This window comes from Macrosteles quadrilineatus, unplaced genomic scaffold, assembly GCF_028750875.1.
Source record: "Macrosteles quadrilineatus isolate MER2022 unplaced genomic scaffold, UCM_ALF_1.0 Scaffold_3__2_contigs__length_128488019, whole genome shotgun sequence".
Taxonomy (NCBI): domain Eukaryota; kingdom Metazoa; phylum Arthropoda; class Insecta; order Hemiptera; family Cicadellidae; genus Macrosteles; species Macrosteles quadrilineatus.
Genome location: NW_026542596.1, coordinates 77,477,930 through 77,505,582, shown reverse-complemented (window position 1 = coordinate 77,505,582; position 27,653 = coordinate 77,477,930). Strand labels below are relative to the sequence as shown.

Sequence of the window (27,653 nt, the reverse complement as noted above, 5' to 3'; positions counted from 1 at the left end):
GGATGAACCTCTTTTCTATTGGAAATATGCTTGTATGAAAAGTCATACGATAATTTCTGGTTTCAGTTTTTCGGTAGTAAAATTTGTCTTTGTACTCTAAAACACGGTAAATCTATTATTTTCTAGAATTTTTTATAATGAACAACATGTTTACTCGTTAGAATAATAAAGACTTTGAAGCAACTGGTTTTGCCAACGAAATTCAGTACAGACCATGGGGACAGAGTCATATAAACGTTAGGGGGTAAATATAAAATTAAATAGGGTTTTTTTGTATTTCCGTCTTAGAACATTTTTGTACACAATACTGGTATAGAAGTGCGTAACCAATAAGCTTATGCATTAATCTTCCTATGTTTGGACGAAAATTTATTTTAATGATTATATATTTCACCACATCAAACACCACTGGACATCGAGTACGATGTTCGCGTGTTTGACGCAACAAGGAAACGTGCGTCTTTGGTAATAACTGACCTTGGAGGCATTTGACACAGATACAGGTACTGGCTTCTGTAAAAGCTAAACAATCAAGCCTCCTGGGTAGTATATGAACATAGCTTGCACAGCGAACACTTCCCGGTATCGACTGGTTGTTTACTGTGACTGATTGAGTTGCTGGTTTAATTAATTAGTTCAAAATAATTCCTAATAATAGAATTATTGATTAAGGTGCTGGTGTAGTGATGAATATAATTTGGGAATTCTTCCTTAACATAATTATCAATAATCAATCATTGAGATGTGGACCGATAGGTGCGTATTTTAATCAAAATATGAGTCAAGGGTGTGTAGAATGGTGTGCGATGACCATCGATCTCTATTATTACTACATAGAGATCGATGGTGATGACATGTGTAGCTTTGTTACTGACTGAGATCAGCTGTTTAATTAGCCAGGATAATTTATTTAAAGACCAATGATCAGGAACAGCTGGGTCCAGTTTCGAACCATCAAAAAGCTACTAACTTTTCTCAGGATCGAACCAGTGACCTATTGATTGCCAGGCGAGCACACAACCACTCGGCTGCCCAGCCGAATACAACGCAGATATAGATTGATATTTTTTAGAGTTAGATAACACCTTGACCATTAGTCAATGGTTAAAAACAATAAACAGGTTTATTACTACACACTGTACACCATTAGTTAAAAAGTTTAAACATAAAGAAACATTCATTATGTATTGATTTGTGATCATATTGTCGTGTGAAATTTGAATAATTTTGTGCCTGTGAATAAAGAAGAAGTGTTAATGTGTGTAGTTAAATTTATTGAAACAAACATTGACATAAAAATTGTGCCAAAATGTGTGACATAACCTAACATCAAGTAGGTGTACTGTGACAGATATCTTAAAACACAAACAAACATTTCAAAATATAAACAACAACAAAAATGCAAGACAAACCTTATATAATTTTAATAAAAGTGTTGTGCGCAATATCATGCAATCAACCAACCATGCAAAGCATTATTTAAGCACACACATACCCCCGCACTGCTGGAGCTAATAAGGGGGCCGAGCAGGTTCAAAATGGCGCCTGAGTCTGACCCACCACTAGCCTGAGATCCACCAAATGTACATACAGTATATACACATTACAATAAATATGCACATAATTCAAACATTGTTATTGACAACACTGTTAAAGCCTACTTTTTACAGGTCCCTGAGTAAATACATGAAACACTCACTTAAACTTAAATACTGTATTTACATGGTTAATAAGAAATATTTACATGAAATATTTACATTACAGTACATAAATATTGACTTTACAGTACATAAATATTTACATTATATAAATTGGGTGTAGTTGATCACAATGTATATTCACTTAAGTAACTTTAAGGCTATAGAACCTATGAGTTTCATTGGACGAACTTAAGTGAAAGGATGCAACTAATTAACAATTTGAACTGAAATATAAATAACTTAATTATTAATTGTTGTAAATAGTGATGTTCCAAATACGCAAATACACATACAATATATGTGGTTAACAAAGCTACAATTTAACTAGCTAACTTGTCATTTAGTAGTTTAATTGGTTAGGTTTGTAATTAATTTAATTTGTAATAAAAATTATACTGAGTGAAACTGAACAAATTTACACAATGTGATTTTATATGATAAACTCACCAATTCCTTGTCAATAAACCTCAAATAAAATTAAATAAAAGCACTGTATAATGTTTTTCCCAATCTTTGTCCTTTTTAAAAACAATACTAGAGGACCCATGCTGCTCCACAGCGTTAAAATAAAATATCCGATAAATTATTAAATTTATGATTTTTGATTTTTGAATCGTAAAAAACCCTTTGTTGTTCACCTTGTGTTTGCTTGAAACTCGTCCGATTTGAATAACTTATAGCTTAAATGAAAGACGGTGTTTCACTGATGGTTCTTAGACCAAAATATATAAAATTATACGAACTCAGAAAAGAAAAACCAAAATGTTTTAAATATATAGGATAAATATTTAAAACTAAAAATATAGGTAAGACAACAACAATACCATTGCAGTGTTTAACAAGTATTGTACTTAAAATAAGTGTAAAGAAATAAACTTAGTTGTCAATGGAATTAATGAGGAATTAATTTAATCGTGTACATGGTAAATTATCCTACTGTACGTTAATAGTAGTTTACGTAACGATTGCGTAAAGATAGTGTTAACGACACGAGTATGAAATTTATGGTACAAGCCTTGGCAAGTGCCTTAAAAACTTCTACGAGTGTCGTTAACACTATTTACGCGAGTTGCGTACACTACTTTACCTACGACAGTGTTTAAATACAAAAAATCACTACTCATAACTTCTAAGAGAGGTTATTTTTTTCGTTTATAACCTCTCATTGTCACTGACAGTGATGCAACGAAACATTGTACCAAACACTAATTATTGCACCACTCAACAATTAAATTGGTTTGAACAGCTGACTTGATGTTCGAAGCATCACAATTTTACTTTTTCTCTCTTAATCCTTCAACCTCATTGGTCCGTTACCCGTGTTGTTATGAGTAAAACTATGCTGTTATGAAAGTAAACAATGCTGTTATGAGATACTTTTCAATTCTAAGAACTGAACTGAAACAACTTCTACTGAAACAAAATGGTCGTAGGTAAAGACCATAATGGTTTTTATATATTAAACTTGTTAAAATGCACTCGAACAATGTTTGAAAAGAAATTATACTCAACTTTAGTACGGTACTCGAAAAATGTTTTTAAGAACAATCATCTATTACAACTCATGAACGATCATGTCTGTCTCTTAGCTTGTTAGTTATGAAAGTGGCAGGACATTTAGAGGTTACGTATTACCATGGACTTTGAAATGGCAAGTTAAAACACTAACGGTGCCCTCTCATCAACAAGATGGCACATTACATGAAGATGTCACAATCCGTGATTTAAACCCCTGACATTCTATGTTGCGACATCCCACTTGCGGCATAGAGTGATCATGACAAATTATGTTTTACACAGTTATTAGGAAAGTAGGATTCTTTATTTTTAAAATTAAAAATTAATGAAGTTCAATTAAAAATAAAACAAATACAAGTAGATAAACAAAAAAGTGCTAAACATATAAGTCCCTTTAAATATTAGGACATAAACCAAAATTCGTTCTCTTTTACTTGATTTTAAAACTTTAAAAGTTCTTTAGAAATATAGTTGTATTAGTTCAAGTTTGAAATTCTTGCAAAAAGTCTATACACGTCTTTAACATTTTTGGTGATAGGCCTACATACATTCTGAAAGGTTTCATACTATTATTTGCGAAAGCACTCAATTTATTTAGCGCACTACCATTACTTAGACTATAATATAATTATTTTCATACCTTGTGAGTCAGCTCAAAAAGACACAATTTTTAGCTTAGCACTTCCAAGTAGGTTAATATCTAAGGATTCTATGCTTGGAAATCATCATGCAATTGAGAAACAGAATAAACTATTTTATATATTCATAATCATGGAAGGAATCATAAATTTGTATTCTATAACAATTAAATTGAAGTAATTAAACAGAATTTTTATATTATAAAAGGTGTTTATAAAAATACAACAAGTACAAATATAAAATGCTAATGAACAATAAAGTGAAAAATGCTTTAATTTAAGATAATTAATAAAATGGTATTTATTTATAATTATCACTATTAAGTTTTTAGTCATTAATTTTAAATCTCCAAATAAATTGGAAATTTTAAAAACGCGTGTAATTTCACTCATAGTTTGGTAATTTTAATAATATATTTCATTCATGCTAAATTTTGGATGTGCTACACCAAAACGAAACTTGTGTAAATTACTTTTTTTAATCAGGTTTATGCTAATAATGCATTATTTTTATATTCAAGAATTGCTAAAACCTATTTCGCTATTTACATTTTTGCTTTCTTTGGATATGTTACAAACTGGTGGTTAACCCAGGGGGGTTTGCTATACATACCCCGTCCTCTTCACCTCCGCCGCCACCCCCTCCGCTGCTACTGCCCAGTAGAGGCCCTAGCAAGCCTAGGATGGCCCCGGAGTTCGACCCTCCTGGGGCTCCATCGCCTGAGCCTTCATCTGAGCCTTCGGCACCGCCTCCTCCTTTTCCTCCCCCACCACTGCTGCTCCCCAAAAGAGGCCCTAGTAGGCCCAAGATGGCCCCGGAGTTTGACCCTCCTGGGGCTCCATCGCCAGATCCTTCATCCGAGCCCTCGCCACCTGCACCTCCTCCGCCGCTGCTACTGCCCAGGAGAGGTCCTAGGAGGCCCAGGATGGCCCCGGAGTTCGAACCCCCTGGGGCTCCTTCAGGCTCTCCATCGCCCGAGCCTTCACCACCACCGCTACCCTGACACACTGTCTAGTTAGCTCTACCTACCCCGCAACCCAACTTCCTCCTTCAAACTGGTACAAGCGTTATAGAATGTAAAGATATAGTTTAGAGGACTAACTTGGTTTTTGGACTAACTGAATAAATTCAAAGAAAAGCATAAACATCGCTTTAGATATTTTAAATCGGGAAGAAAAGTTTCCAAAGCTGTTTTATCATGTAACATTGACAAATCATATGAGAAAATACAAAATGTAGTTACTTACTAGTGACAGTATATAAAAAAATATCTGATCACAATTTCAATGAAATTTTCACATTTCCTGTCAATAAAGTTATTGGTACAATATTTCAAATCTGAGTCCAATAGAAGATTAGGTAAATTTATAGACAAATTATTAGGTTTATTATCAACTAATGTACAAGTTTGAATACATTTTAGACCTAAGTGTCTACGATTATTATGAAAATCTAAATTAATCTGGTAAAATAAATTTGTTTTTCTTTTTTAAACTTCATTGGCATTTGATAAAATTTAAAGGGTTTATTATTACTTCTCAATAATTCAATGATGAATGTTGTTAAGGAAAATGTCTGTTTCATGGCAAACAATTCCTATTATCTTGTTTGCTTGAAAATTTTAATGAGCCTCAGAAAATGCATACAAGCCAAGGTTATACTTAGTCTTCTACCAAGCTATGAAGTTCACAACCACAGATGCTCCTACACACTACATACCCCTCCGCCACTGCTGCTTCCTAGGAGAGGTCCCACGAGATTGAGGATAGACCCAGAGTCTGAACCTCCTGCACTGGCCTCTCCGTCACCTCCCTAGACACTGGATACTAGTATGCGACATCTATACTACAGAACTACAAAGCTAGTATTGTACTGGTTAAGTACAGCCAATCTACTACAAGGCAAAATGTAGAGCTTCAAAGCAAGTTACTTTAGTACTGCATTAGTTGTTTGAATAAGCATAAGTATTGGAAGAGTTAAAATATGTCTAAGATACTCAACTTAGATAAAGCGAGGCAATTCATAATACTGTATTGCATACTATTGTATATAATTATTCCATATTTACACAATCATAAGATATATATATATACACTATTAGTGGAAGGGTTAAATTAAGATACACATTTGTTTTTTGCATTTTTTTAACGCCTTGCATAAATACATATTTGCATAAATACAGCGTCGTATTTGATCATTGACGTATTTTTGCCAAGATGAACGTTGTGTAAGGTAAATCTAATTAAAACCCTAAATCAACCTTTTTTACTGTACACTCCACCTTTATATATACAAAATGAATACATAAATACACTATGTTATTCGTAGATGAGGTAAATCTCAACAGACAACTACAAGAGTGACGTCACGCCATGACAGCCAATTGAATGCTCTCATTTCGTCTGTATCGAAAAACTGGTACTGAAATAAAAATTGTGCGGTAGCATACGGCGAGGAGCCGACGAATGCAGCGAATCAAACACTGAGCACGCTCTAGCGGCACAACACGGAACCTTCAATTGACAGTCTATATTATATTGGTCTATGCTACTACTGAGACTACAGACTTACCGCACCACCGCCTCCACTGCTGGACCCCAGCAGAGGTCCGACGAGGTTCAGGATTGACCCGGAGTCCGAGCCTCCTGCACTGCTTCCTTCACCGTCACCTCCGCCGCCGCCCTAGCACCGCACAGCTACATAGTACACCACTACTACTGCCCTCTACTGGCTACACACTACTTTATTTTTATAAGCACTACAACATCAGCAGAATTACTATTTATATATCACTACAATAGCTACACAACTAATCAAGCCAAGATAAGCTGTCCATTGAAATAGGTATAGTTTTATAAGCTGTTGTTTTTCTGCTGTTCCGTTACGTAATTTTTTTAGATCAGAATTACCTTAAAGGGTAAAATCAATTTCAAATCACAGGTTTTAGCTACTTAATGAGTGTTTACATAAAAAAAGGATGAATAATTCAACTACCTTATTTGTTTAGTAGTAGGCCTAACTCTATCTCAGTTGAAAACTCTCCTGATTATAGGATCTATGACTCAAAAGGTTTTTCGTATTCACTGATATTAAAACCCCGTTTATGCCTAATTAAATTTGGAACCATTAAAAACTGTTAAGTTTTATATTATAAAATTACAACTTAATTATGGAAATATGAATCTATGAAATATGAATATGAAGTTTAAAAATGATTAGTCACATTAATACGCGTGTTTTTATTTAAAAATGAGAGAATTAAGTTTTGCTGACCAAAATTTCAAAGGTTTGCAAAAGTAGTTTACATTTACCAGTAGCATTTAGAAATATACAATGTGTGATAAACACATTGTTTGCAAAAACCAAAGTGAATTACACAATTATATTGAAACAAGTAGATCCTTTTACCTAAAGCTCAAAAATCAACATGTCTACAGTACTCTAAATACCCAAAGCACAACCATACTTCTACATTGTACATCTTTACAAGCTACACTACACATACTGTCCTATGAAAAAAGCTTATAATCTCTAATAACAAGCTCCAAGGTTTAAGGACTTACCCCTCCGCCACTGCTAGATCCTAGTAGGGGTCCGACCAGGTTCAGGATTGACCCTGACCCAGAACCTCCTCCACCACCTCCTGACCCATCGTCACCTCCGCCGCCGCTACTGCCCTGGGGGACAACATAGAGTCACAACCGAGGCAAGGTGCAGAGCGTACACTATACTACTGGGGTACATGGAGGTGAGAATTGAAGACTTACCCCACTACTGGACCCTAGGAGAGGCCCCACAAGGTTGAGGATGGATCCTGAGTCGGAACCCGACCCGCCACCTCCACCGTCCGCGTGTCCGCCCTGGAACAGAAGGTCGAGGTTAGAGGTCACTCGGAAGAGAAAGAATCCTATCCTATCATATCCTAGCCAATTCTATCCTATCCTATCATATCCTATACTATCCTATCCTATCATATCCTACCCTATCCTATCCTATCCTATCCTACCATATCATACCCTATCCTCTCCTATCATATCCTATACTACAATATCAATCCTAGGTCCAATATCCTATACCATCCTATCCTATACTACCCTATCCTACCCTATCCTACCCTATCCTATCCTACCCTATCCTATCCTACCCTATCCTATCCGAAAAAATGAAATTGAAAGTCAAAATCTGTTAACAGTGGCCTTATGGGTTACTAAGAAATAACAACGAAAATCGTGAACACCAACGAAAGAAAATAAATTAATAAATATAACTGCAGGTTATAAACAAACCTTGAAACCAAAGAGGATTTTAATTCATTACTGGAGTACAGCGAGATGCTAACTCATAATAAAATATGTTATACTAACATAGCAGAGAGAATTATTCATAACAGCGATTCCAACTTTCAGAGCTTCTGAGTTATTTATTACTAGTATTTACTATTTTATGAATGTGAGTAATTTTGATTTAACATCCACTTTAATTATTTGTAACGTTCAAAATTGTACTGAATCATTTCAATCTGTTTTGGCAAACGATTGTCAATTTCAAGGAACCTAATTTCAACCCACTAATGTCTATGAAAAGAAATGCATCGTCCTTGTAACGATTGGATATCAACAGTCAGAACGCGGATTGGCCTTGTCCTTAAACGATTCTGCAACCGACATTCAAATTGCTACTTAACCGTTCCACTATACAATACCTAGCTGGCCAGAACAACTAGGTTTAGTAGACAATTTGTTTAGCAGCTCAAATCCTATACTTCAAATCTAAAACAAACGCGTGTACGGACAAACCTTATTTTTCGTCCGAGGATATTTAATTTTTTTAACATGGCATATTTGGCCACAAAAGATATCCTATACTATAGGAGTTGGTCACAAGGCTGGGAAAAATCCAGTTTCCGTCCAGCCCTTGAAGGTACCCATGTTATCGTCATAACCTTTTTGTAGCTGTAGTTAACAAAAACAGCTGATTTATTGTTGTAATTTGATTTGACGTGTAAACAAAATATATATTGGTTTAGTTTACTAACCGTTTTTAAGAATAGTTATATTTTGTTTGATATATTAGGTACATGTCAGTGTTAAATGTTTTCAAGGTTAATTTTCAAGGAATGGAACGCGGAAGACCTCCGAAGCGAAAATTTATAGATTTTCGCCAGTAAACGAATTTTTCCACTTTGTCTACAACCGCCCCTGTTCCAACCAGCTCATACATCTCACCAAATGCCTCAGAGCCTCGGCCAAGTCGCCGATCAAAGGATGAAAGTAGAAAAATTATTTTAAGATATTATGGCCGAGCAATATGATGAACCGATCATCTTTAAGCAGGAGTGTCGACGAATCGCTGGCTCGACATTTTACATTGACCAAAGACTGCTCCCAGAGTATACTTATGGGTTTCTCCAAGCAAAGATCGGCCCCCAGGTACGTTTAGTTTAATTTGAGCACCTAAATTTTAAGGATACTCAAGAACGATTAACACTGTAATGTTTTCTATAATGAATGACATGGATGTTTAATTAACAATTTGCGCACATTAAAAACTGTTGATGCACGTAATGATTCATGCGTGTTTACTCAGTTTGTAAGTTACTTTTAAGGTCGGTGTTAACTACGGTAAAATATCTAAGATGGTAAAAGACGTTTTGCTGGTGGCGTTTTCGGTGGAAAACCCGACAAATATATTAAGTAAGTGACAATGCTGTCAATAACAACAAATAAGAATTTTTTTAAGAATTGCATTGTGGGACAGATTTAGAATCTATCTGAAGGCTTTTTGGCTTATGTTGTAATTCTACCTAGAAAACTTTATTTTCCATTAGTTTCATAATTTTCTAGTTCTCATTTTTTAAATCTTATAAATAACTAGCTGTAACCCGCGGGCTTTGCCCCGTTTAACTTCTTAATTTTCAAGATTATCTCGTTCGCATGGCTTAATCACGTCCTGGTTGAAATTTGTTCGCTACGCTCACTCACCTTTAGGTTGGAGCTCGTTCGCTACGCTCACTCACCTTTAGGTTGGAGCTCGTTCGCTACGCTCACTCACCTTTAGGTTGGAGCTCGTTCGCTGCGCTCACTTGCCTTCAGGTTAGCTCGTTCGCTACGCTAACTCGCCTCCAGGTTGAAGTTCGTTCGCTACGCTCACTCACCTTTTGGTTGCAAATTAGCTGTTGTCATAAATGGAAAAGAAATAATAGTGCTGCACCCTGTTGGTAATTTTTGTAACTTTAATGCTATTGAACATCACAGAACAGAACCAACTTGTTTAATTGAAACAGCTGTTAAGATTCAATAATTTCATTTCTCATAAGGTTAACATGGGAAACTCCAGAGCCACTGGGGCGGAGCCCGAAAGGATTTTTGAAATAAGAATATGCCTATATGTTAATCGGGAATGTGAGCTATCATCATGCCAAATTTCAGCCCAATCCGACCAGTATTTTTCGCGTTCACTTGTCACAAACATAAATCCATACATCCATACATCCATCCATCCAAACTTTCTCATTTATAATATTAGTAGGATAGTTACACTACATAATTATTTATCATAAGCTATTAACAAATGAGTAATTAAAATCAGGTCGAAGTAAATACATCTATATAATATAATATAATCTATCTAATATATCTAAATATTACAGTTTACCACTATAATGCAAAAATGTGATATTAAATCCATGTCATATCCATGTCTAAGAAATAAACAAGTCTTATCAAGTTATACACATACACTAGGTACAACCTTTATCCATACATAATGACACAGCTCACATGTGTGGGAACATTTGTATTCAGTATTATATTTATAAACAACTTTTCATTTATTGCTTTATTAAAACCCATGAAACATGATCACTCAGCTCAACTGACTTTCACTGCTATGAAAGCAATCCTAGTTCTTAATTTAATTAACAATCATTTCCATACAGACAACAATCTATATTGAAAATATCTACAATAAAGTTCAATATCAAACTCGTGATAATTAAACATCAGCTGTTGACCAGCATTGTTGCGAGTTGCAAATATTATGCGCTCTCTCGTTGCGACAAGCTATATAGAGTCTTTGGATCGCGGTACGTCGCAACAATGGGATCGTCCACGGATATTAGAACAGAAACTGTATGAATCAAAAACAAAAACATAAAAGAATGACGTCACTGGATGTGTTTTGGACGTTTTTTGACAGTTGCATTGAAATAATAATACCAACAATGTTAAATTTAAAAATTCCATTTAAAATTTTTAGTGAAACATGCATTTTTCCAGAACCTTGGCTAGCATGGATATTGTTTTTAGCCTGAAACTAAGATATTCCTAAGAGTTTAGAGGAAATCATAGGAGCCGTTTTTGAAATGATTATGCGCAAACGTTACTCATTTTATAGTATAGATTATAAAATTGTATTATTATACATTTCTGTGTAATAATTTAAACGGGACTGTCAATAACATTCAAAGCATATTTTAATCTAGATATATATAATTCTGTTAGACCAAATTTTTACCAGAAAATTGTGGACGTCTGGTAAGTCGCAGAAAAGTGGGAGGGGTCTTAAATTAAAGGTCTTGACCCCAGGGACTCGGGAAAAATATCAGAAGTCCCGGAAGTCCCATAAAGTTACCAGAAAATGAGATATAACGTATAATATCCACTATAAGAAATGCATGGTGACTGAAAAACGTCTGCATTCTATCAGCTGTTACTCATTTATTTGCAATGTTTACATTTATTCCGAAAGTCAATGTTGGTAAATAATGTTTAAAAATGAATTGTGTTTTTGTTTTCCGTTTTTATAATGAGTGAAGTAACTAGACAGGGTAGGGGAAGACCTGCAAGACGTGGAAGAGTGTCCAGTCCAGGAATTCAACAGACTTAAGAAATGCAAAAGAGAACGTCATGTAGGGTGTGAAAGAAATCCAGAAGCTGTTTTACAACCTGTCTTTAGAAGAACGCTGGAAAATTAGTTGAGTGTTGTTTCTCACAATCTAGGCCCTCTTATAGCACTTGCATGCATTGTGGCGCATTTCACTTCGCAGAGGAGGCCACAAACGGACATTTCAACGCATGTTGCCACAATGGACATGCCACAACCACAAGTAAATGACAAACTAAAAGAACTGTTTTTTCATGATTCGAACTTCATAAAAAACATAAGGCAATACAACAGTTCAATGGCTTTTACGTCACTTTCCGCTACACAAAAAGAGATTCCGGGAAATGGGCCTTACTGTCTTAAAATTCAGGGACAAATTCATAGATATATTTCTGACTTACTACCGCAAAATGGGGAGTTGCCTTCATAATAATTAATAATAATGTTAACCTTTACATTTGGTTCTCAAAATGGAAACCATAACAGAATTCGTAAGATTACAAAACAAATCCTCAATTTTAAACTAGAAAATATGTCCACGGTTTGTCCTCAGGCCAAACCGTGTGCACGTTTCCATTTGTTAATATGTTGTGTTATTGATTTAATCATTATTTTACAATTGTATTTCATTGACACATCAGAAGCAACTAATATACGACTCCAACGGAAGGAAAACCAAGATATAAATCAAGAAACACTGTTAATTTTAAGTAACATAAAATTGATAATTTTAAAAATATATTTCGAATATTTGTCTTTTTATATATGGTATTTTTTATTGTAGTCCAAATTAGGGGCTATGGCCCCTACAGGCCACTAGTTTTATATTATTCAGGCCAATGGCGTCATTTTTGTTTATGTTTACGGTTCATACCGTTTCTGACTTATTAAATGAAACTTGAAATTATTTTGTTTATTTTTAGCTGAATAAACTATTTTAATTTTAGTTTGTTCTAATTTTCGTATACATCGTCAGGCAAATGTGCAGCTATGTGCAAACTTAACTTCGTGTCAAATATCTACGGATATCAACGCCAAATCAGTTATAATTTTGCAAACTCTTACTTAACAAAACCAAAGACATCAATATTGTTCAAGCAGCAGCTCTATGTATTTACATGTTTTTGTGGGCGCCCAGGTATAAGTTGCAAAAGCATATCGTTCGAATAGGAGCAATGAAAGTGGCTGTGCTCGTTTCATAACTACAGACCGGACAGACGGGTCTTAGGTCTGTGACCTCCCCCCCTCCCTACCATGTGTGTGACCTTGTGATAACGTCAGCAGCGGTGTGATAACAGCTGTAGGTAACTGTATGTACCGCTAATCATGGAGGCGAGTAGCGAGTCTATTGGATGATACGTTTGTCTTCTATGGTTATGTAGTTTTTTGTCCTGGTGTTTTTTTTGCTTTTTTTTGCATTTTACCTTATTGAACCGAGGTGATTTGTGATTAGTTACGTATTCTAAAGATAAAAATTTAAATAATTAAAACCTTTGAGGAGAACTTCTAGTTTATATGGGGATTGTGAAAGTTGATCAAACTGGTTATTTTATTGACTTAGACCATCCCGGATACATTATATTGTACAAGATAAACGAAATAACGCAATTCTTGAAAATTGAGCCTAAATACACATAATAGACTCATATAAACCATTTAAAACATGCAAAAGGTGCGTACAAACTTACAAAAGAACATTTAAATGGATCTTGGCTATCTAAGTTGCCATGCTACTACATATGTCAGTAAATTAATTACCAATCAAATTACTAAGCTACACATAAGGGTGAAATAAAACCAAACCTATTACTCTAAAAAAACGCGGTATTAAGAATTCCACTGCTTATAAGCCAATCACATAAAATTGTGGGTTTAATAACGCGCCAATCAAGAGTAGATTCAGTATTTACAAAAACTAAAGGAGTGAAATTCCAGACGGCCTTGGCCCAAGTGTTGCTTTTTTGTCATAAATTTTGATCTTGAATAATGAAAGCAAGGCCATATACGTGTAATAAACAACTCAAAAAGTGTAAATTATCTCCAGTTATAAAATAATACATTTCAGATAAACAATGGTGAATAAAATTATTATTGTTCCTGTTCTTCGATCATGTGTGAATCTTTGGTAATATTGAGAAAATAATTTCATTACTGGTATAAATTTTGGCAATTTTATTTATTCTTATATTATTAGGACTTAGTTGGTTTGAAAATATTTGACCCCTGATCACTGTCGGTTCACGACATTCCGTAGTTTTCCTGGATGAGTTTATTGTTCAACGGCCTCGAAACTATTTAACTTCTTTCGACAGAACCGGGACCTATAAAACCTGGTGTTAATCTTACTTTAGTGCCATTTAACACCTTATTTTCCCAAACAGTCATTATAATGTGCGACTACCAGAGCTACATTCCCTGGATACGACTGTAAAATTCAAACACCGCTACAGTTAGGCCTACACTAAGACATAGTTCTACCCAAAATGTATGACCTTATACAATTATTTTAGATTTCAAATGCTTTTACTAAAACTGATGTGTGATCCTAAGTTGGAAGAAATTTGTATCCTTCAAAACTGTTCGTAAAATTTCTGAAGTGCACTTTATTTCTCACACTGTCACCTTATGTTTTTTACTATGCTTGATTGCGTTATTTAACCTCGTTCATCAGTTAACACACGTTTAAGTCATTTTTTCTAAATGTATGACGAATGCTAAATATAGAATTTAAAAAAGGATTCATTATTTTAGTTGGGTCTTAAATCTTTTGAATAATTTATTTTTTATATGGAAAAACGTTAAGTTAAGTTTAAGTTAAGATATTATAGGAAAATCCATCGAGGTTTTGCTTTTTCCCGTCAAAATAGGCCTTCGGGTTGTGTGTGGAATGTATTCCTCAAATCAAAAGGTGAGCCGGTATGGTAAAAGAAGGATCTGTACTGAGAATTTTAGTCGCAGTTACCAGGATGATATCCCAAAACATCGGTGAGATGGATTCGTAAGTCGTAGCAATACTGACTGAGGCGCCGTCTTACCAAACAAAACATAAATTGAAGTGATTTTGACATCATTTAATTGAGGATGGCAAAATAATTACATCCCTAAATGATTTTGAAAAATGAATAAACTACTTACTCCCCCGCTGCTAGAGCCGACGAGGCCGGAGATGAAGTCGACGGCACGCTTATCCCTCCTCCACTCGTCCTGTAACTCCCTGAGGTCCCTGGCTGCTCTGGCAGGGTCTTGGGAGTCCCTGGCGACATCGTCTCTGGCGTGCTCCAGGATGGAGTCCTCTAACCGGTCCTCTAGGACGAGGGCGTCCGCCGCTCTGCCAGACCGCGCCGTCCTCTCCACGTCCTCCTCCAGCCTCTGGGACATCACAGGGTTGTTAGAAAAAGTGTAAACGTAAGGGAGGGTAAAAGAGTAAACGTATTCATAATGTTCAAGATGTGGGTAAGGCATTACAGTATGTTGGCACTTGATTAATTAGACTTGATTAGGTTTTTTTTAAGAAGGAAGATATAACAACAGTTCGTTGGTCAAGATTTTATTTTCTGTATATCATATATAAATCTGTGTTACAATTAGGGAATTATCTTTATCAACGTAGCAAAATCATGGATTAAATTAATTGATAATCACTTTGTATATTTTCTGTATTATCTTGCATTACTGAGTTTCAATATTAATGTTGTTAGCGAATTTCCCTATAGGGAAGTAGCTATTACCGTAGGTGGCACGGTAAGACCTAGACCCGGGACCGATTTACTTTTTCATTTTGATGTCCCCAGAGGCCAAAAACACTATACGTTCAAATTTTTATATATGTATATATATATAGACATACATACATATATATATATATATATATATATATATATATATATATACGTCCGTGAACGCGATAACTTGAGTAATTTTTGTCCGATTTTGATGAAATTTGGTTTAAAGGTGTAAAGCAGGATAAACTTGAATGAGTTCGCGAACCAGCACGATCGGACCATGGGAACGGGGCTTTACGGGGGGTTGTATGGGGTAAAAATTGGTTTTTCTCACTTTTGACCCTCAAAACACAAAATTTCCCAATTTATCTTTAGACCTTTTTAAAGAGCTTAAAAAAACAAATAATTTAGTATATAAAAGTATTTTTGTTCGATTATTAGTAACGGAGAAAATTAAAAAAATTGTAAATTTAAAATTCCCATGTTATTCTTATGGAGAATATTGTCAAATGTTGTAGTTTGATTGTTTATGAATATATTTTGATCAAACTTGGCAAATTTATTTATTTTGTACTAAGCTATCAATATTTTACTCAAAAACACACTATATTAGTTTCCTTGTAGCAGCAAACCTAGGTACTCGTTAAACCTAATGTTATTAAAATATATTTAACTGAAAATCAATTCAGACAAATGGAAATTCGCCTAGTCGGCAGGTTTGCTGCGGCGGGGGTATATATATATATATATATACGTCCGTGAACGCGATAACTTGAGTAATTTTTGTCCGATTTTGATGAAATTTGGTTTAAAGGTGTAAAGCAGGATAAACTTGAATGAGTTCGCGAACCAGCACGATCGGACCATGGGAACGGGGCTTTACGGGGGGTTTTATGGGGTAAAAATTGGTTTTTCTCACTTTTGACCCTCAAAACACAAAATTTCCCAATTTCTCTTTAGACCTTTTTAAAGAGCTTAAAAAAACAAATAATTTAGTATATAAAAGTATTTTTGTTCGATTATAAGTAACGGAGAAAATTAAAAAAATTGTAAATTTAATATTCCTGTGTTATTCTTATGGAGAATATTGTCAAATGTTGTAGTTTGCTTGTTTATGAATATATTTTGATCAAACTTGGCAAATTTATTTATTTTGTACTAAGCTATCAATATTTTACTCAAAAACACACTTTATTAGTTTCCTTGTAGCAGCAAACCTAGGTACTCGTTAAACCTAATGTTATTAAAATATATTTAACTGAAAATCAATTCACACAAATGGAAATTCGCTTAGTCGGCAGGTTTGCTGCGGCGGGGGTATTTTGTTTGTTATTACTTCTTTTGTATCACGTCCATTTTACGAAAGACTATTTTAATGTTAGTGAATCATCGACTCACCCTAATGTATGCGACCCTTCCTCTCTCGTAGTCATCGTAATTGTAGTTATAGTTGTAGTAGTTCTGTGGCAGAGAGATTGCCGAGCAGGCAAAGGTAAGTCCTATAACTATTGTATGCCAGGACCCCATGATGTTTCTGAAACAAAAATTGCCCACATTACAAACTGATTTATTTTTTAACTACAGGCAACCTAAACACGCAAAATAATATACGAAGTTTGATTGCAGTTTCTCATCACAATTTTTAGCACGATACAGTATTAATAGTATATTTCGTACCTAGGGCCGAAAATGAGGTTTTGCCGGCTCGAGATAGTTTTTAAGTACGTGACGAAGTCGAGAACTTAAATCAATCGAGAGCTTCAAAACCATTTCGGTCCGTGGTACGAACGCTATTTTTCACCACACTATACCCTATTACCACTATTCACCACTATAATAATGCACACTGATAGTCAACACAACTACAACTTTAAGGTTATGTAAAGAAATAATTTGAGGAATCAGCAAAAATAAAAATAAATAGTTGCTAGGCAACGGTGACAATAATACAATTCTATTAAAATGCTATGAATTTTGATTGTGTATTTAAAATGCATTCATGTTTTAAGTAAGTAAGCGGACAGCTGATTTTGCGGCCCCGGCCTGTAAAAACCTGCTCGGTCCCCAAATTACAATGACAGCTGGCATGGCCAGAAAAACGTAACTTTCAGCCACCAATTAACGTATTTAATAAAGCCAAAAACATCATAGTGTGGTGAAAAAGACATTACACAATTGTATATATGTTTCATTCCTGCACATTTACTTGGGGTTGGAATTGAGATATGATTGGTCCAGAGTTGAAGCACCGTACTTCTATGCTACAGGAGCACGTTTAGGAAATCATAACGCCCACATGATTGTTGTAACCATTCACTCACTCCTAACTTTATTTCCAAGTAAATGAGACGTTATTTTGAACAAAAGACTAAGGCCTAAGTGTGAACCAAGCCTAATATAAGTTTTGTAATCCTTAAACATACATTTCACTCGTCTATTAACATACATTGTTGAAACGCTCAGTTGATTCGGAGTATGACAAACCAACCATGTTGTTAGATCACTTAGCTGGTCAATGTTCAATGTTCCGTAGAATGGTAGACATTTCTCGCGTAGACCGACCATGAAGTGGTCTGCAAGCTCCATAGACCATATCAGTCACAACAATGACTAAGAGAAAGATGCACATAGAAAATAGTAACGGTACGTAATTGACTCATATCTTTAATTGTGAGATGTAAGTGAATTCAAATTAATAGCAGTTTGGATTATGTGTTATATTTATTTTGAAAAAGTTTCTAAGGACTTTTTTATTGAGTTACTTGATGGACACAAGTTATATTACTTCAATACGTTATTGAAATCGATTTATCGTCTGTAAACTAATATTATTTACCATTCACTACTTTATAAGATCTTTAATGACACTAATAATAAAATTACATAGACCTGTTGAAGCAACTATTAAAGCTACAACCTTTTAAATAGTGTACTTTGATAAGATAACTCTTTTATTTTTACCTGGATAGCTTCTTGATTGTACCTATAATTAAATATACAGAAAGTAAATATTAATACGTCTAATATCACTCTTCAAGCATTATTTACACTTAAACTGTTAAACTGTAAACTCACAAGATGGTAAATACATATAAAAGATGTTAAGTGGTGATCGATTTCGATTTGACACTCCAATCATCACCAGACCCAATGGTGAATGACACGTTTTACCGTACCTCTGCCATATATTGTTTTATTCTTTCCTTGAATATGTGTTAAAACTTATTGATTTTTCATGTGTGTTGACAGTGCTATAACTAAACAAATTGATAGGTTACCTATGAAATCTAAAGTATAACTTTGAACCTATATGACCGAAGTTAGTGAGTTGTACCGTTGTACACTACAAAACAGTATTCTCTTTCATCAAAATAGTATTTCGAAACAGCTGATAACGTCCAAGAGTTGTGCAAAGTAGGAATGCTATTTTTTATCCTTCCGTCAAATATATTAGGAATTAGGCCAAATAAATTAATCAACCAATCTAATGAACCAAAGGAACGTTGAATACGTTGAATACCTCCAAAGGTTTATGTGAGAACAATGGTGAACCAATCGAATTGTTTGACGTCACAAAAAGTCAATCTGTCACCTCAATTTTCCGATGATGCATGTCAGACATTGTTATGTAGGGGGGAGAAGGGGGGATAACGTACAGTGGGTCAGTAGGTACATGATTGTGACGTAACAAGGTCCTGCTCAAGTTACGTAGCTGCACTCCATACGCATACCAACATACATACGCGTACGTACGCACACATGTGAACGTACGTCAGTGTGTGAACAATGGTGAGAAGTGCAATTGTATTTAAAAGACATTTTTATTTGTAGCTTTATGCCTTTTACAATCTTTGAAAGTTAAGCATTCTGACACAATTACAACGTAGTTGGCTTTGTACTGTTAGCCTTTCTATTGGTATAGCTAATTTTCGTAAGTAAAAACGAATAAAGATCCGGACGGACATAACGGACAAAAACGGATAAAAATAGATAAAGAAAAACGGATAAAGGGTGAATGTAAGTATACTTGAATAAAGATTTTGTTACGTCTACATCTTTGGACAGTAGCATGCTACTGAATTACATACGATATATATATTTGCAGATTCAAAATTACTATTTCAGACTTAATCAATTATGAAAACCGACATTAAAATAGCTTCCCTAAGAATTTGTCCGAGAAAAAAATTACTTTATGAACATTGTAAACACAGTTTTTATTTATTTAGTCAAAAAATCCAGCATGATAGCTTAAGAAATGATTCCGAAAATTTAACACACCATCTTAATCAACCAATTTGCCTTTTTGGAACAAGCCTTTTTGGAAGAAATAAATAGCTCAACTATTTATACTGGTTGTTTATTAATTTTGATTGTTTTAAAATTAGCATACTGGGAGATTTCATAATAAGGCTTATCCTTTTGAAGATTTTTAAAGACGCTTACATTTTAAAATTATACTGCAACTAGGTTATAAAAAAGTTACATATAAAAAAGTTACATAAAATTAAATAAATATTTCATTTTTCTTCAAGGTTTTTGAAATAATTTATGTTACAGTATTTGTTATAACTATTAATCAGCTACTAATGTACAACCCAAACCTTTTATTCTGCATTAAACCTGCATTAACCTTTTAGTGCAAATAAGTTGATTAAATGTGTAGAAAAACAGTAGTCAATAAAAGGCAAAAACCTAAATCAACCTTTTTCGTCTCTCTCTGGTTATCTTGCCATTTTCTAACTCAAATACTCATAAATCTTTACGAGTGATGAAAGTACGATGAATGATGGACTTGAATTAAGTAGAATTAATGGTGGACCTGTTAATCTAAGTAGCACCTTCGATATTTTAAGTACTATTTAAATCGATGAGATTTAACTAGGAACAATATACAAGTAGATTGTTCTTATCCGTGAAAAAATTTAATCCGAACACACGACAGATTGTTCCCGGGACATGTTGATGACTATTAGGGACCTTTGAACTGTACGAGACAACATCCTTATACTGTTAAATCAAATAAAATTAACTAAGAAATTGATTAGTCAAAGCACTCTGTTAATAAACCTAGTTGTAGTCAGAATTATAATTTCAAGCTGGAGACCTTAACGGTTGGTATCACCGATGCTCTGTGCTATTTACGTAGCTTCATTGACCATTGGATTGCTGTAGTTGGCATCTTACATTAAATTCAAAGAGTATGAGTTTGTTAAAACAAACAGTAATTTTCCAAGAGAGTAAAAAGTGTCACGTGTTGCAAAGAATGACACAGAAAGCCTAGAGTTACAGCAGACCCGGCAGTAAGGTCAACAGTCTTCACGAAACAATCCAAAAGTTCATCTCTTCCGCTGACGAAATCCGCATTAGTGAAGTCGTCTCTAACACCGTTCAAAATGTGAAGGAAAACTTGTCAATTTACAATTTATATTAGGCTGAGACTATACAAGCTGTATTTCATGCAAAACTCTTGTGTAACAATATTTGAATTGATTTATAACGTAAAACCAAATATTTCTTAAGTATAAGCAGCTAGTTGCGTGTTGATAATTTATGAAGACTGGAGTGTTTTATGGAATGTATCTTTGTGTTCTTTTAAACGTTTTTATTTGGAGGATTTGTTTTTTGTTTTATTTATTCATTAGGCCCTAATCAATGTCATAAAATTCTTCTTTGCATTTAGGTAAATCTTAAGTCTGTATCAAAATGTTTTAACTTCTGCACTGTTGATCTACTTAATTATATTTTCATTTAGCAAATTTAGGATTTTACCCGAACTAAAAATATTTTATTTTTTTCATACACGAGATTCTAGTACGAAAAGAATATCAGTACAATATGTAAAAGTCAAAAGAGAAAATGTAATTTGCTTAATATTATTAGTGTTAACAAAACAACCTAGCCTAACATAACTCAAAATCATCAAGAGGTTTATAGGTAGTAGCCTTTTGGAGGCCCTGACATGCAAAATTGAAGAAAACAGCATACTATTTTCTTTAACATCGCGTATAATAACTTACACAAACCCACTTTACATTTGAAATCATTTTCTATCATAGTGGATTAAATACCTGATTTTGGCATTCAAATTGTTGTATTCCACAACTACTGTAGTTTCTACCTGCTAAGAGGTCATCATCAGGTGTGTACAAGGACGAAATCCGGGGGCTATTCATACTACAATGAAATTTTCAACCCACTCGTGCTTGATGAGCCTTATCTCATAAACTTCACCGGTTGAAGAAGATAATCTCGGAGATCTCGCAACAACAGCTGATGTTTTTAGTTTTTTGCACCTCAGACGCAATGCTCCTGACCATAACGTGACCTCGCGTGCGCGGGAGTTCCTCCGTTACGTAAACGTCACAGTGACGTGTCACGCTGCAGATCTCTGTATCTCCGTTACGTAATTAGAGCATCTCTCATGGCACAGCTGACTGGTACAGCCACTTTCTTTTCTAAGTTTAATTATTCGCTAACTGAATTATTACCGCATCTAACTCTCGGGGAAGTACGGGGTTTTACTGTAGATGGGAATTAAATCACGTAAAAGGTTAAAACGTCGTTATAAGGAGATGGACTATTGTTGGAAGTATTGACTGATATGAACTAAATTACTACAAGTGGATAGACATTTCTAATGGAAGTTGAACATACGTTATGGTTGAACGTTGTATAAATTTGAGAAATTACCTATTTTTTCCATCGAATGTGTGTATGTATATTCAGTACAAAACAGCCTAAGTATGGAATTTTATTGACTTTAAATTACTTTTCTCTTCCCAGAGTTGCAAACTTAAATATTCAGCTACACACTTTGCATATTTTTACTATAAATAAGATCAAATGTTTACGTAAATCATAAACCCCCCCCCCCCCCACAGTAACTGTTAAGAAAAATCAAGATGCAAGTTTTAAAATCAAACCATAAAAATGTAATAGGACATATTCAACACTTATGCAAAGTGACAATTCTTTCTGTACATGTATGAGTCTAAGGGACTCAAAATAACTATTTATGTACATATTATGATGTAGTGTATGTAATAATATAATATTTTATATGTAATAGTTTCTTATATTGGAAAAGTATAAGTGTTAGATCTTTCTCATCCGTAAATAATGAGCACTAAAGCACTAATTAAAATTTATTTATTTAAAATGTTTTCCAGCAACGATAAAATTGAAAAAATGCAATGAGACACCCTGAAATAATACACTATTATATGTATGATATTCAGCATTATAAATATGTTAGAAAGTGGTTATACAACAATAACAACTACCTGTACTACAATACTTACTCCTCATTCCTCTTTGACCTATTGCAATGGTCAGAGAGGGGAGACTGTTATAATTTTTATAATCAAGACATAATCAATATGATAAAACTTCGCGTCGAGTGGAAGGTTGCGTATTTGCACGCTTTCTGCACAAGGGTGTTGCTAATAATGGACACTATCATTAAGTGGCCGTCACTATTGCAACATACCAGCTGTACAATCCTGCTGGGTGAGGTAAAACGTGGCCTTTTTGGGACAAAACATCACACGACTTCGACATATCAGGGGAATTAAAACTCTCTAGGAGAATAACTCTTAGAATATTAAAAATGTTGAATAGTTACACTGCACCCAAATACTCTGATAGTATACTCAATCACTACAATAATTAATGTTAAAACAATTAATGTTTAGAAATAAAAAGCGTAATTTTATGATTATGAGCATTTAATTTCCATAAGATCTTCAAACTATTTTAGTAAAATGGTTTCTGATATATAGAGCATTGGAACGAAATTTGGATTAACATAATGCGTAGGTAACACATCAACCATTTCTATGTTATATTTGTGATTTAGGTCTAGGTCGACATTACTTTCAATTTAAGAAGTGGTAAAAAAAGTACAAGAAACTAAATTATTCAATTAACTATTCTGGAAAGTTAAATCGATTTGGAAAAAACACGAAAGGTTGGCACCAGTAAAATAAGCCGCTACAAAAGTAACGCAATATATTTTAAATTTTGTATAGCAAAATGTCTAAATTATTTAGTTAACTAAATTAGAAACTCTAATTGGACAAATAGTAGGTAACTGGATTCCTTCCAAAATAAAATATTGCAATACTATAAAAATGTCAATACAAAACTGGTCAAACACATCTATGTCCAAGCCCAACAGCAGCAAATAGTGAGTTTGTACATCCAATTTGTTATGGAAAATGGACGCCTTCACCAGGTTTCACATTAGGGCCTAATAAATTTTTAAAACTATGTATTAACGACATCAATTTTTAAATTTAAACACTATTTTAAAACTGTTATCTTGAAAGTAGCAAAAATGCAATAATTTTATGTTTTTGAGTCCCAGTTTATCACCACTAATTTAGAAATAATAAAATAATTATAATTACATGACTCATTCGTTAATCAGAAAGTTTCTTTTTCCACATCGAGTTGGAATTTTTACAAACTCAACACTCAAATGATCTTGCTACAAATTCACCAGTGGTTGTAATGAAGACGAAGACTAGTTTTGTAATATTTCCGTTACTTTGAAATGTAATCAAGAATAATTATTTGAAGTAGTTTTTAACACACTAGTAATTAAAACTGTGCAAGGTCTTTGGTTGCAAGATGCACCACTGAGTGCAACACTTAAACTGCACATGCAAAGATAATTACCAAGCATGATGTCCTTGGCCTTAATAACACGTCTTGTTCTGGCCTACATTAACTATCTGAAATCGATTGATTTCCTGCAGACATCCATATAGGCCCATAGTTATATGGTTAATTGATAACGATATACTGTTGAAACACAGGATATTTGTAAGAGGATTACTGATTGTTTATTATTGCAAGTTCATAACTAATAAATAAATAAATAAATATTAATTGTTTAAATCATAAACTTTATATACAACTTATCTTGGAAGTAATTAGTTACACACCAAATAAAATCGTATGAAACTGTGTACGGAGAATTTAATAACCTTACGTTTCAGGAGATAATTTCGTTAGTGTCCGTAGCATAAATTTCTTCATCTACTCGAACCCCCCTGGGTATTCCTAAATGAGCGACGAATTCAGAAATCCCCCGCTAAGTCGGCTGTCACATTAGACTAAAGGGCCAACATAAAATTACAAGTATTACTTTATAATTTGAGTGTAATTGATGCAGGCACTCCGTATTCATATGTATCTAGTCACCAAAAGGAGATAAGATGGCTAACATGATACTGTATGTAGTAGTATGAAATCATACGAATTTACTTTTTTCCTAGGACGTTAGGCACGAACCCGGGATTGTTTTTCACATTGCTTCAGGCTAGACCTAGGGGTCACGGCATTATCACTTAGATAAAATGCATTGTTGATTTGGCAGGTTTTGAACCCGGGACCTCATACTCCGAAGTCCCACGCTCTATCCACTAGACCAGCTCGCTCCCCGGCTCAATATACTAGAGCTGATAACGCATATACGACCTTACCGGACTCATTATATTTACTATGATAAGTCATACAAGAGTGAGATTTCATACAGTCGATGCATACATTAATAACTCGTTTAAAAGTGGTGAAAGAACTATCATTAAATAAAATTCGTCCGATATTTAATTGCAAATAATTAATTAGAAAAAACAATGATTCATTTAGTTTATTGAGCGCCAATACATTTAATTTATTATTTTAAATACTTTCGTTTCCTTACTGAATAAGTTTTTAATTGAAAGTCCTTACAAAATATCACAATTTTAAGAAATGGTTTTTAAATTCATTATAACAATGTCATTACAGGATGCCTAAGAACTATCACATCCACAAACATGGACGACAGCATTGTATTGCCTTTTCCCATGCTGTTGGCGTTTTAAAGTTACCAATGCAGCCAAATTTTTACATTTTCAAGAAAACCACCTGCAATGCAGCTTGTTAAAATAATTCCAGGGATGATTACTATTATAATTCCATTTTGATGAGCATCACAGTGACATAAAACCAACTTGAGTTTTATCACAATCAGTTTCATAATAGACTACAAACTATTATTTTTATTAAATCAGCTGATCACCCAATACAAATCTAATGGAAATTACAACTTTCAAGTTACACCTTGTTACTTATAATTTATTGTGAAACAGGCCCATAGCTATTTAAAGTCCTCCACTTCTACACCGTCTTCAAAATCTAGTAGCTATCAAGTTTATTTCCAATTTAGCAAAACTTTCGGGCAATTTTTAACATGATTGTTTTCGTCCACAACTGCTTTGTAGTTTGCGAAATCTTCATTTCAGGAAGTGGTTGGGCAACGTTGCGATGGAGTGACCTTGCTGACCGTCGGGCACACAAACAACGGGAAAAACATCTGATCGGACTTACCCTTGTACACTAACTACACTCTCACTATCGACTATCTCGGTAAACAGATCAGGGGAGAACTTGTCAAAACGAGATTTACAACTGAAAACTGTACGAGGCGGTATTGTCAACAATGGAAATTTTTGTACATTGACACATTTAGAGGATTTGATTTTAAGATTACCATCTGTTTTCAGGTCAAGTTGAATGTACTTAGCAACATATAGAACCAGATCCTATTTACGTTTTGTTTTTCTTGTATGATAATCACTGCTTAGTTTGAAAGTAGGTTATACGGTTGACCTTGAATGTGGTGTATTTTTAGATGTTCCAACTCATTACTCCTTAGTCTTTCTATAAGAGTTTTTTTTTAACTATTTTGATTTAAAAAAATGTCCTTGCAAAATAAGATTTCCGGAGTCAGTTTCAAGCTGGTTTTGAGCATGGTATCACAATGTTCTGCTAACAGTTTAGTTTTACAAAGTACTGACGTGCTGAACGTTAACGCTACTATTATGTGTCGTAAAAGTCCTGTGATAGGATCGGCAGGCGGAAGCTACAAAAGGACGGGTCACGAAGAGAAAACTGACTAGTCCCTAGTGTTGCAGCCTCTCTTGTTGTTTTGAACTCGTCAAGCCAGTGGCATTTAACAGTTCTCAAGTTTATTGTTGGAATTGTATAAAAGTATTTTTTATTCCAAAACTTAAATATTGATTTTTATCGCGCTAGAGTGAAGATAAAATAGAATGGTTTAGATTTCAACAAAGTGTTGCAAAAATTTCAAAAAAATTTTTGAAACTTATTGCTAGTTTAATCGATGAAGGTAATGAAACAGGCACGTGTATGCTACAAGGGTTAAAATTGAAAGAAATAAAAACCTGAAATATTTGAAACCTGCAAATAAAAAATAGTGTCATTTGTCCCTATAGTTTCTCATAATGTCCAATTTCATAAGTCCCAAGTAATAATTTTAATGGTAACGAAAAAATTTATTAATTACCGAAAAATCCAATAAATTTAAGAAAAACCCACAACATCTACAACCATTAATCAGACACCTGTCACTTAATATCTCAAGGTAAATGTTACTTCCACAAGGTCAATCGAAAGTACCCTGAACTTTTCCATCCCCACCCATCTCCCCTTCTGCAATGCGAAAAAGAATTACATCAATTACAAGCCAATAAAAAATTGCCAACCACTATGTTTGATCGACAAATTTGAGAGCGATTTGGACTAGACTAAATTTCACCAAGATTCATTAGTGTCCATCAGGCTTTAATATCAGCAGGTCGGTTGCCTTGACCTGCTTGCACACTTGCCTAGGGTGACCGGACCGCATGTCACGGCTGATTTGAAAAGTGGCATTCGAGACAAATTCCACAATTTTATATAATTTTTTATCAAAAAACAAGATGGATACGGTTTAAGCTTATTTTCAATTTGAGCAGTGCGATTGTAGTACAAAAAATATGTAGGCCTACTAGTGTTTAAAATACTTCCAAGGTTAATGAGAAGTGACTCTCATCAACCAGCGACTACATGCCGAATTTCATAAACCGTTGTTGAATGCATTCGGGTTACATGGAAACTAATTGAGCCGTACGAGCGGTTTACAACTCATTACAACGGCTTCACGTAACGATACGCGTGGGATCGGCCGAATCAGAAGAGAGGAAGAAGAAAGTGAACCCGAGGTCCAGATAAAGAAAGGTCCACTGTTGAAAATATAGAGATAGAGCCTCACCGCCTACGATAATAGGGTAATGACGAGTGCGAGGGAAATGAAAGTGAAACCAGTTGTACAAGCTGCGGCTGCGCCACCGTG

General features: G+C 34.4%; 1 protein-coding gene across 3 annotated transcripts in view; it reads right to left on the bottom strand.

The window, feature by feature from the left end:
- LOC128991116 (uncharacterized) overlaps positions 1 to 27,653 on the bottom strand; it is a 32,458-nt gene that overhangs the window by 4,174 nt on the left and 631 nt on the right. For 2 of the 3 annotated variants that reach the window (XM_054413860.1, XM_054413861.1), the window contains exons 2-6: positions 16,862 to 16,997; positions 14,877 to 15,110; positions 7,625 to 7,717; positions 7,421 to 7,534; positions 6,429 to 6,539 (exon numbers count right to left, since the gene is read on the bottom strand). In XM_054413860.1, the coding sequence (XP_054269835.1) occupies positions 6,429 to 6,539; positions 7,421 to 7,534; positions 7,625 to 7,717; positions 14,877 to 15,110; positions 16,862 to 16,990 (681 nt within the window). In that variant the 5' untranslated portion in view covers positions 16,991 to 16,997. The remainder of the gene's footprint in view (positions 1 to 6,428; positions 6,540 to 7,420; positions 7,535 to 7,624; positions 7,718 to 14,876; positions 15,111 to 16,861; positions 16,998 to 27,653) is intronic. The other variant, XM_054413862.1, reaches the window with a different exon arrangement.